This window comes from Vombatus ursinus, unplaced genomic scaffold (assembly GCF_900497805.2).
Source record: "Vombatus ursinus unplaced genomic scaffold, bare-nosed wombat genome assembly UNPS02014799.1, whole genome shotgun sequence".
In the NCBI taxonomy this organism is placed as follows: domain Eukaryota; kingdom Metazoa; phylum Chordata; class Mammalia; order Diprotodontia; family Vombatidae; genus Vombatus; species Vombatus ursinus.
In genome coordinates, this window is record NW_020954577.1 from 49,760,660 (window position 1) to 49,772,298 (window position 11,639).

General features: G+C 51.1%; 2 protein-coding genes and 1 long non-coding RNA gene across 4 annotated transcripts in view; 2 read left to right on the plus strand and 1 right to left on the minus strand.

Moving 5' to 3' along the window:
* Nucleotides 1–345: 345 nt before the first annotated feature.
* Nucleotides 346–4,294, plus strand: LOC114050302 (homeobox protein Hox-A7). The gene is made up of 2 exons (XM_027871922.1): nucleotides 346–824; nucleotides 2,234–4,294. Exons 1-2 carry the CDS (start codon nucleotides 449–451, stop codon nucleotides 2,536–2,538), a joined length of 681 nt encoding a protein of 226 aa, XP_027727723.1. The 5' UTR covers nucleotides 346–448; the 3' UTR covers nucleotides 2,539–4,294.
* Nucleotides 4,285–11,002, minus strand: LOC114050304. The gene is made up of 3 exons (XR_003569984.1): nucleotides 10,922–11,002; nucleotides 6,354–6,734; nucleotides 4,285–5,716 (listed from the first exon to the last, which is right to left on the minus strand). It is a non-coding gene; the product is annotated as an uncharacterized LOC114050304 (long non-coding RNA).
* LOC114050300 (homeobox protein Hox-A6) overlaps nucleotides 9,712–11,639 on the plus strand; it is a 4,841-nt gene continuing 2,913 nt past the window's right edge. Inside the window, exons 1-2 of one of the 2 annotated variants that reach the window (XM_027871921.1) lie at nucleotides 9,712–10,059; nucleotides 11,003–11,197. In XM_027871921.1, coding sequence (XP_027727722.1) covers nucleotides 10,020–10,059; nucleotides 11,003–11,197 — 235 coding nt within the window. In that variant the 5' untranslated portion in view covers nucleotides 9,712–10,019. Of the gene's footprint in view, nucleotides 10,060–10,608; nucleotides 11,198–11,639 lie in introns of those variants that run through there. The other variant, XM_027871920.1, reaches the window with a different exon arrangement.

Consider the following 11,639-nt stretch of genomic DNA (forward strand, 5'->3'; position numbering starts at 1 on the left):
GGTGACAACAGGAGGGGGAAGGGTTGGATACTATTTGGGCTCCAGTAAGGGAGAGGTTCGCCGTCTGTGGTCATCCTTAGCAGAGGTGCAAGTGTCCAGAGAGCCCCAGGTCCCGAGCGTGCTCGCGCGCCCCGGCCTCCCTTGACCCGCACCCTAGTTAGGGCACAGGGTGCACTGCGCATGGAGCGCGCACACATTCCCTCCCCTGTCTGAGCCTCTTCCCCTGCCATGCTAGGAGGGAGGCTGGAGTCACCCTGAGCTCTACCACCTGTGATGGAGGAGGAGATTGGCGGAGGCCGTCATATGACCGGTCACGTGCTGGAGGCAAGCTCCGTCCAAAAGAAAATGGGGTTTGGTGTAAATCTGGGGGTGTAATGTTACCATATATCACGCTACCTCGTAAAACCGACACGGGAGCCTGCCGGACAACAAATCACAGGTCAAAATTATGAGTTCTTCGTATTATGTGAATGCGCTTTTTAGCAAATATACGGCGGGGGCTTCTCTGTTCCAAAATGCTGAGCCGACTTCTTGCTCCTTTGCCACCAACTCTCAGAGAAGCGGCTACGGACCGGGCGCGGGCGCCTTCGCTTCCTCCGTGCCCGGCGTGTACAATGTGAACAGTGCCATTTATCCGGGCCCCTTCTCGTCCGGATACGGCCTGGGCTCAGACGCCTACAACCTGCACTGCTCGTCCTTTGATCAGAATATCCCCGTCCTCTGCAATGACCTAACCAAAGGCAGCTGTGAGAAAGCCGAGACGAGCGCCCTGCACAGCCAGGCAGAGACCAATTTCCGGATATACCCTTGGATGAGGTCTTCAGGTAGGGGCAGCGGACACGAGGCGAGGCGAGGCGAGGCGAGGAGAGGACAGAGGAGAGGGAGAAGAGGAGGAGAGAGGGGAGGGAGGGAGAGAAGAGAGAACCGGACTGGGCGAGGAAGGAGACAGGAGAGGAGAAGAGGGCAGAAGAGGGGAGAGGAGCAAAGAGAAGACAGGACAGAGGAGAAGAGGAGGATAGGCAGGAGAGAAAAGGAGAGGAGAGGACTAGATAGGGCAGAGGAGACAGAAGAGGAGAAGAGAAGAGAAGGGAAGGACAGGACCGGACAGGGCAGGAAGGACAGGACAGTAAAGGAGATAGGACAAACCAAAGAAGCAGGAAAGGGGAGATAAGAGGACAGGGCAGGGCTGGAGAGCAGAGGCCAGGCAGGCAGGCAAACGGAGAGCCAAAGTGACTCCTGTCAGAGCCAGCCTCCATGGTTTTAATTATAGCAGAGGCGCCATTGCGTAGAGAGCCCGTAGCATTGTATGTAAATGAGTATCATAAAACTTTTTATTGCCCAATTAATGGGTTCTATCCTCGTAAATTTATTTAACTCCGTTTGCTTTGGAATTTTTAACATTAAGTGTATTCGTTCGCCATTTTCTCTCCTTTTCCCTTTTTACTCCCCTCTCTTTTTCTTTTTCTTCCTCCATGGAGAGAGAAGAGAGCTCCTGAGCCACCCTCGCCCCTCCCTCGCCCACACCACCTGGAACCCGGGCAGATTTGGGGGTAAAGGTTGCAGGAGGATTAGGGAAAGAAAGAGAGGAAGGGGGACAGGACGGAGCTGCTGAAGGGACAATAAGGCATGGGGTCCAAGTCGAGCTGGATTGGAGAGAGATGCCCAGCTGTCCAGGGAAGCTGCTTTGGTAGCTGGGCATGTTTGTGGGTACGGGAGGGAATGGAGAAGGGTTCCAAAGACATCTGTAACCGTCAGATATTTGCATTGGCTCTGGTGGTTGCTGGGCCTCTCTTCGACTAGAAAAGGAGATATACTCTAACTTGCCCCTAGTCTATATTGCTAACTTCCCTTTGTCAGAGCAGGCATTGTGGAAACTTAGCCGGCTGGAAAAAAAAAAAAAAAAACAACAACCCTTCTAAAGTTTGGACAGGACTTGATGTTTCCTCTCCCACCCCCACCCCCATGAAGATCTGTTTTTTATAATCTCTTCTCTTCCCATCCACCCCCCCCCCAAACCTTCATAGACAAGTAGGGGCAGCAGTAGTTGGAGAACTGTTCAGGGCTGGGGCTGGAGGCGGGGAGGAAAGGGGGAACGGCCCGGCGGGAGAGGCGAGAGAAAGAGGGGGTGGGAGCTGAAAGGTCCGGGAGCCTGTGGGAGATAAGGAACTTATCCTCTTGGTCCCTGGCTAATCCCCTTCTGGCTGTTTCTCTCCGTGCCTGACACTGCTTGCAGGTCCGGATCGCAAGAGGGGCAGGCAGACCTACACCCGCTATCAGACCCTGGAGCTAGAGAAGGAGTTTCATTTCAACCGCTATCTGACCCGGCGGCGGCGCATCGAGATCGCTCACGCCTTGTGCCTCACGGAGAGGCAGATCAAAATCTGGTTCCAGAACCGGAGGATGAAGTGGAAAAAGGAGCACAAAGACGAGGGATCTGCCGCCCCGGCCGCCACCGAGAGCGCCTCGACCACCCCCTCGGCGGGGAAAGTGGAGGAGGAAGAAGAGGAGGAGGAGGAGGAAGAGGAGGAGGAGGAGTGAGGCTGGAGCTGAAGGGAGGAAGCCCGAGCCGCCCAGCCGAGCTGTGGAGTCTGATGGATGCACGTGACAGTCGGAAAAGCGTCTTTAAGAGACTTACCCGTTTTATTTAAAAAAAAAAAAAAAAAAGAAAAAAAAAAAAAACCCCCCCCCAACTAGCCCCCCCCCCCAAACCTTCCGCCCTCCCAGCTCAGCTCCCAAGGCTGGCTGTGCTGAGGTACTCCAGGAAGGCGAGGTGTCTAGTCTGTGTCTTCCTCTCCCCTCCCCCTTCCACCTCTTTCTCGTCCCTGGGTCCCTTGGAGTCTCCTAGCTATGTTCGTCTACCCTGAGCCCGCACGGGCCCGGCCCTCCCCTCCCCTGCCCCCCGCCAAGTCGGTGCCCCGGCCCCGTGGCTGCTATCCCTAACCCTGGCCGAGGGAGCCCGACGGGCACACAGCGCTGGCGCTCAGAGAAACTACCTAACAGAGCCCTTGGGCTCGGTCACCCCCTGATGAAGAGGGCAAGGGCGTCCAGGCGCCCGCCAAACTACCTAATTATGCCAACCCAGAACACTGGGGCTTCCGTTTCACAATTCAGAATTGTCTCTTTCATTTTCCTTCCTGAAAGGGCAGTAAGAGCAAAGGTGAGGAAGGGGGAGACGTTCTGAGAACACACAAATACACAAAATACACAATCACACACACACACACACTCATCTAGACAACCACTACACTCCAGCAATGAGCTGTACTACCTATCTGATTTCCAAACTACCTATTTTTTTGCTTCACCTACCTAACTCCTTCATTGTGACTGTACTTTAGGAATCCGAGAAGGATTAGATGTTAAAGATGACTGACCAAAAAAATAAATAAAGAAAAAGAAAAAAAGAAGAAAAGAAAGAGGAAAAAAGGGGAAAAAAGAAAAGCATAATATTTTCACAAAAGGCTTTTAGTCCACTTGACGGTGGGGAGCATTTCTTCGTAGCTTGGGCAGAGAACTGGGGACCCGGGCTCACTGGCTTCTATCGAAATTGAAAATAATAATAATAATAATATATTTATTCCAAAGCGATTCTAAATGAAATCATATGCTGCAAACTCGCTTTCCTCTCCTTGCCTGACCATTCCGAGTTCAGAAGAAAATGCCTCTGTTTTTGGGGAGGGGACAAGGAGGGCACCCTCTTTCCCTTGGCTGGCACCCTATTAGGCTTCTGCTTGGCCAGCCTTCCAAGAGCTGCAACATCCTTTGAACCAAGTTTCTGGCAAAAGTGACCATTCCCCCTCCCCCATACTTTCAAACACCTTATCCTTGCCCTTCTCACTTCTCCACCCCACCCCGTACCCTGCCCCTTAACTAGTGTTTAATATTGCCACCCTGACTTTTCCTACGATAACAAATCCTGTACATTTGAATGAGTTTGGGGGGCCATCTATATTGTCTTGAAGCTTATTTGTAATACCTTGTCCTGACTCGGGAAGACTGTCATTCATTGGGATACCTTTGTAGTGTGATGTTTTGATGCTAACTCCTGTAGTGAGGTAAGTGGGCAGGGTGCCTATAACACCCTGTTGAAGCTGCCCAGGCTTGGCCCCTGCCTTCGTCCCTGCCCCTGTCTCTGGTGTTCTCTCGTGTTCTCGTCCACATTGGCGCTGCAGTCTATGTAGGTTTTGAGAATCCCAACCGTGTGTGTGAACTCCATGGAGGTGACTGTTCCAGTCTCGCCCCCTCCAAATGTGGTTTATGTTAACATAGAAAAAATAAAATATATGCTTGGTGACAATAGACCAGGTTTCTTTATTCGCCACCAGGCACCATAAAGAGCACTGGGGGAAATAAAGGGGTTTTGGGAGGGAGGGCAGAAAAGAGGGAAAATGTAGCCTGAGTGATATGGGCATATGGTAAAAGGACACAAATATGTGCTATTTACACATGTATGTGGATATGTGTTTCTGCACGGATACATGTGAACATGAACAGACATTTCCATCTGCCAACACTCGCCCTTTCACTTATGTAAGAGGACCCCCAAATCTGCACCTTTCTCACGGTAGGGTCCTGGGGGATGGTGCGAGGAAGGGAGCTTCCCTCTCCAAGTTGACTTTGCCCTATTTCCCAAACACGTCCCTCCCCTCAGATCCAGATTAGCTCGGCAGCCTAGTCCAGCCGAGCTGAATAATCCGCCTCCCTGAGTATCTGATTCCAGCCTTTGAGGTGCAGGCTCCAGACTGCAAACAGGACAAAAAAGTGTGGGACTCGATGGCCGAGCTGCCTGTGGCAGGGCCTGCTGCTGGCTCTCGTCTCTCATCCCGTCCATCCCGTCTCATCCCATTCCAGATCATCCCTGCCCATTCTAGGCCATCTCATCCCATCTCCGGGGCTGCTGCTGCAAAAGGGTCCTGGGGAAGGAAAGGGTTCCCAGGAAATCGAAATTCACTAAAACTCCCCTGCAGCCGGGGAAAAGAGGGGGAGAAGGAGGATGAAGCAGGCCGAGAGGGAAGGGAGGGGGAGGAAGGGAGCTCAGGGCTGACCTAGAGGCTCAGAGCTCTATTCGGCTTGCGTCTGCCCAGCGGCCTTCGCCGCGGCCTCCTCCTGGCTGGGAAAGTATCTAATTGCTCCTTAAATAAAACTAGGGCAAAGAGGGTCTGCAAAAAGCCAAGCCTAGCACTCTGGGGCTGCCTTTCTGGTAAGATGGCGCCTCCGTAAGACCTGCCTCTTCTCAGTGATGAGGAAAAGGCCATAAATCCGTTGTTGTTTATGAAAATTTACAACTTTGCAATACAACTTTATGAGTTGTTCGGGGTTTCCATTGGCCGCTGTCGGTCATGTGGATGGCAACCGTGAACATGAACTTTTTTATAATTTCCCTTGCGAGAATAGAGCTGCATTCTTTTGCTGAGCTCGGTCCTGCTTCGGATCTCAGGCTTTTCAGTCCCTATAGCGTTTGCTCTTTGGAAGGCAATGGGTAGCGGAGAAGGAGGGGATGAAGGGGATGCCTCCAAACCCCCGCCGCCCGGCAGGGCCCTTGCCCGGATCCGGGGTGGAAAGGAAGGTGGGGCAAGCTGGATCCCAAGCTGTGGAGTGGCCGATTTTCAACTCGCAACCTGGCTAATTTCCTGCTTCTTCTGGCACGACAAGGAGGGCGATTCGTCTCTCGGGCAGCAACCAAAGCGATAGTTGTCAGAGCGACTGGAGTTCCTTCCTGTAAGCCAGAATCTAAAGGTAAGACTCGTTCACCACTAACAGAGGTAGCTTAGCAGCCCTCGCTGACCCCGGCGGGAGGGATTTCGGAGAGCATAAATAGAGACAGATGTGGGTACAGACATTTACATCCACGTAGATATATACACATATATGTGTATGAGTGGGGATGTATCGCTATATGTATGTATATGTGTATATATATATATATACACTGTATATGTTATAGCCATATATACATACATATATTAGTAATACTAGATTGGGCATCTGGTTGGCATGTACATGGCATGGAATCCAGATACTACCAAGGCACCAAGGTTTGTCTCTGAGCAAGAGGCTTGTGATTTTTCACAGAGACCCACGATTTGGGGTCGAGGGCTTTTCTCCCACAGAAGATTTCCCTCTCTCCTGCGCTGGTGATTCAATTTAATTCGGATTCCCGCCTTCCCTCTCCTACCCCCTCCCCCAAACCAACGAAGGAACCAATTTCCGGCAAAAGAAGGGGAGAAAAAAAAAGAAAAAAAAAACAATAAATGGGCCAGCCTTGTATTTGAGTCCGGGTTCCTTAATTTTGGGTGAATACAGTTTGCCAGAGTAAAAGAAATTAAAAAAGAGAGAGAGAGAGAGAGACTTACAAATTTAGAGAGCCCTCTTGCAATTACCAGCTTCTCGCTTGGTACGGTTTTTCCAGGAGAGAGATCTGCAATGGGAGAATAGAGGAAATGGATTTGTTGTTGGAATTGGGGGGGGGGTAATCGGTTGAATACCTTACGTGCTAATTGGACGAAGTTTCGCTGGTGGTGATGACTCTCTTCTAGTGGTTCGGTTTATACTGTGGCCAGGTTCGGTTTGGGTGTTTTGGTGCAGGTACTGCAGCGTGGATGTTTGGGTCCACGGGTGTTGAGTGACTGTGTGTCCACATCTGTATGTATCTCTCTGGATGGACAGTCCGGGAGCTCGCTACTCCTTTTTAATCATAAGCGAATTTCTTTCAGCTTAGAACGGAGCTGACCTGACTGTAATGGGAAGAGATTGTGTCAAAAAAGAAGGGGGTGTGAAGATGGTTCATCGGAAAAGGAAAATTGAGCGAGAGCTGAGTAGGGCTGGAATGGATGTGTTTTCGTAACATATTTGGCATTATAAAGCGTGTTTCAGGGTCCAGGGCGCCCTCCGGGTTGTGAGCTGCGGAGGGAAGAGGCATAGGAAAAGCCCTCACTCCGGCAGCGGTGCAGAGGGTTGGGGCTCCGGGAATAGCTTGGTATTCATTACCGTAATTCAGAAGAAGCCGTGCGCACTCCTAATGTTAACACCGGCGTTGTTTGTGTTCTCTCGGCTGCTAAGGAATTGTATTTGCATGGCACTGCGGTGTCTGCTCCCCTGCAACTGCAGTGGGGGGGTGGCGCGATTATTTATGGTGGCTCGCTTGGAGCTCAGTGCTGCCACGTTGTGGCCAAGAGCAGTAGCGGCGAGCGTCCGCGGCCAAGGGGAAGCCGAGCCTTGGCGAGAGTGGCTTCTCACTTCCCTTTGGAGGAATTATTGGAGTGAGGGAATGGAAGGGGGAGGGGGGACGGGCCTGCCCAGAGAGGTGGTGGGCACCTAGTCATTTATGGATCACATCCCACTCCCACTTGGTTCTCTGCAGGCCCTTGGAATGGCCTGGACACCCCCACCTCCACTCCCAACTACACATTTCTGGAAACCGGTTGCATAGCCTGAAGAGGACTGATTTTGAATAGCATGGCTGCCTCCTCCCCCAAACTGAGGTCTCTCAGGCCCATGGAATCCAAACAATGGTTCTGGGAGGGGGGTGGGATGGGTAGCCAGCACCATTTGGATCTTGGAGTCTGAGAGCAAGCTCTGGGGCTCGTGGGCGGCCCAGGGCCAGGTCTGGACCTGAGAAGAGATCTATCTTGTGTCGGTGGCTGGAGAAATAGGGGTTTGCCTGGAGTGGTCGGTTCCAGCCGGCCCCCCGCACCTGTGTGATTAGCAGCCTCTGACTTATGATCCTATTGATGGAAAGGAGGCTGCGTGGCGAGGCCGTGGCCCTGCCGCACTGTGGACTTGCTGAAGTTGACTCTCATCGGGCGAGAGTGAGGAGTAGTGGGCAGAGTGTGGGGTTCTTGGAGCCCCAAGCAGATCCTGGGAATACCCTTCCCACTCCTTGAAGAACATTTTCAAGGTAAGTGGCCTTCCCCCCCCCCCCATATGCGAGAGCTGAGAAGTAGCCGGGAGAGGCGTCTGGCCTCAGAGGGAGCCCCTGGGGTCTGCCTCGTGCTGTGGTCTAACCCCGCTTGGTTGTTGTGTGGGTCACACCAGTTTCCTGGTGTGCGTGTGTGTTGTTTTTGATTCATGAAAAACACCTAAAGCTGGATGGAGAAGCAAATTGGTCGGCTGCCAACCTATTGCACATCAGTCTTGTAGAATACGCTGGGTTTCAATTTTGTTTTAGTTATGGTATTTAAAAAAAAAAATTTTTTTTTTCCGGTTTAGTCACTACGGAAACAAGGATGTAATGTTTTTCCCCTTTACCCTGAGAAATGGGAATTTCACTTTGTCTTGGGAAAACCATATCGAGAATTTAGGCCAAACCACCAAAACAACGACAACCCACCCCAAATCCCAACTCAAGCCCTGAGGGGCTGGGGGAGCTATAGGGATTGAAAGGGCATGTATAAAATGGAAATGTTTATACAGATAGCCAAGTCAGTACCAAGCGTGGGATTTTTTAAAAGATTCCAACAAATACCTTATTTAAAGCTTTCGCTGAAAACACCCTAACTCAAACCAGGACTTTCTCCTACATCCTTTTAAAACACAAATTCTTTCTCTCTCCCCTGTGTTTTCATCTGGCCTCCATTCTGAAATACGTGAAGGGAAATGCCCCATTTTCGCCGCTCTATCCCAGTCTTTATTTATTTTTGTGAAACTTTCCAGGGAGAGGGTTTGTTCTGGAAATAGACAAGAGGACTTTGGCTGCAGCCCATAAAGAAATAAAGACAGACGCACATGGTATATGTACCACTTACGGATGTTTGTAAACATACCTACGGATCCACCAAATCTTTCCAGATTAAATCTGGAGGGTGTAAAGAGAGAGAGGAAAATGGAGGGAGGATAGAAAGAGAGATTAACAAAGTTCCTGCTTGATCATTGAAGGTAATTGCTGCTCCCACTGATATCGCTGACACCACCAGGATATTGCTGAGGGTTGCATACATTCGCTAGGATTTTACACATCTTATAAGCAGCCTCCGGAAATGCAGCAAAATGGTATCAATAGACTTTCTCCAGCCACCATACTATTCAGGGTTTTAAAGGTAATTCCGGAGGCTTCACAAACACAACCATAAAAATGCCACTGGGACGCTATTGGTTTTTTTTTTTTTTTTTTAAGAGATAGATCCATCTGCTGGGAAGTCAAAGATCTAGAGGAAACACCTCTTGGAAAGTCATCCTGGATGGTGCCATTCATTCATTTACTGTCTGGGGAATGTAAGGGGATAGATAGCCAAGAGTTTCAAGCAGCTTCCAGAATTTCTAGGGGCGGCTATCATAACTCCATCCAGGACATGAGCTCCCCAGCTTTTGGGCTCGCCGAGCCCTGCCAGGGCGCAGATTTCAACCTTCAAAGATGTATCAGTTAATTCAAATGTTCAGAAAGCCAGGTTTCGATCATTTAGTCCTCTGGATTCTGAACAGGGCCGGAGCTGCCTAGCCTCTTCGGGTACTGGCCCACGGCCTTGTTCAATAGTGGAGTCTTTTTAATAAGAAAAACACTCCTTTCTGGATTTCGATTTCAACGTGTAAACAGCAGCGATGAACTGAGGGAAAGGAAACGGGAACATTTTGAGGGGTCAGGAAGGCTGAGAGGGGGTAGGGAGAGGCCCTTATAGGTTTCAGGAGCCCCCAAACCTTTGCAGCTCGCCTCCTTTTTTTTTTTTTTTTTTTTTTTTTTTTTGCAATTTCCTTCTTTTCTCTGTAGGAAATGCCTGGATTTGGGATCGTTCTTTCGGGAATTAGGCTGGGGGAGGAAAGTGGGGATTTCTGGGTCACTGTGGCCCAGATGTCTGGGGCCTCAAAGGGGACGTCAGAAAGTCCCTGAGTCGGGGGTAGTAGAGGTGCTTAGTCTTTTTTTGTTTTTAATGGAATGGGTAGGCCTGCTGGAGGAGAAAGGGATCACAAGGATCATTTAGGACAGTGGCTGTGCCTGACGCTCTGGTCAAGGAGAGCTCGAATCTCCCTTTCCTCCCCTTACCAGGCTGGGTTCGACGGCTTGTCCGCAGGCCTCTTTGGGGGGCAGTATGAGAGGAAGAGGTGACCTCCTCTGCTCCCCAAGTTGCAGTGAGTAAACAAGAGACGCGAGCTTTCCCCCTCCCCCAAAGCGGACGGTGGGGCTCCATCGCTTACGGGTGGGAGTTGAGGGAGAGGTAAGGGTAGGGACCCCCTGATCTCGGCCTCCCCCTGGCGGAGCCTAAAGCGGCGAATGTGTCCCTTTCTGCAGTTGCAGTGAGCAGGGTACTGTTCGAGTGGGAGGGGAAAATGAAAAGAGATATGGGGGGGGGGGGATCTGTTGTTGTCACTACCCTTGGCTGAAGATCTGTCAGAGTTCCAATTTCTTATGAGGGAGAGAGAGAGAGAGAGAGAGAGAGAGAGAGAGGCCTGAGCCAGGAGCCTGGAGGGCCCTCAAAACCCCCGGGGCCCCTAGGCCAAGGAGGCCGAGGTCGGCCCCCTCCCCAGCGGCCCTCGGCTGGCGTTCCGGGAAGAGAGGCGGGCGGGTAGGCTGGCTGTGCGTGCCCATTAATCTGCCGGGTGTGCGGGCTGGGGGTTGTTTGTAACTTTGCTGGCTCGGTCGCCGCGGGTCCCCGGGGAGCGGGCTCCACGGCTCGCTCCCATTGGCCACTGCGCCGTCAGCTGGTGCTATTTGCTGCTGTCGCTTTTGGCGCTCGGCCATCCAGAAACAAACCAGTTCGATGACTACTAATAGTTATAGCCAGATGTACTAATACACAACAAATCACAGTCCTGCAGAGGGGAGCGCAAATGAGTTCCTATTTTGTGAATCCCACTTTCCCTGGGAGCCTGCCTAATGGACAGGACTCCTTCCTCGGGCAAATCCCCCTCTATCCAGCTGGCTATGATGCTCTGAGGCATTTCCCCGCTTCTTATGGGGCATCGAGCCTCCAGGACAAGACATACACCTCACCTTGTTTCTACCAACAGTCCAACACGGTCATTGCTTGCAATCGAGCGTCCTATGAGTACGGCACCTCTTGTTTCTATTCAGAGAAGGACTTGAGTAGCGCCTCTCCCTCGGGCAGTGGCAAACAGAGGGGCCACGGGGAATATCTGCACTTTTCTCCTGAGCAACAATACAAATCCGAAAGCAGCGTGCAGGGCAAAATCTTAAATGACGAAGGCAGCGACCGGAAGTACACAAGTCCTGTTTATCCCTGGATGCAGCGGATGAATTCCTGTGCTGGTAAGTCATTGGCATGCAATTCTCCCTCCAACCCCACCTCCACAAAAGAAAGAAAAGAAGAGAGGAAGGGAAAAGGGAAGAGAGAGAAAGAGAGATAGACAGACAGACAGAGAGAGAGACAGAGAGAAAAATAATAGAAAGAAATAAAGGACAGAAAAAAGGAAATAAAAGTATTCTTTTAGATTTAAAAAAAAATAAAGGGGGGAAAAAAGAACCCAATATGGAAATTAGGTTATAGGAAGGCATGGCTCCTTCCCTGTGTAACGTGACACCTTTGGGGAGTGGTGGGGGGCTGTCATTGCCAAGTTATTTGGGACCTATAACATGGACAACCTAAAAGTGAGAGAGAAGGAGAGAGGGAGGGAGGGAGGGAGGGAGGGAGGGAGGGAGAGAGTGAGAGAGAGAGAGAGAGAGAGAGAGAGAGAGAGAGAGAGAGAGAGAG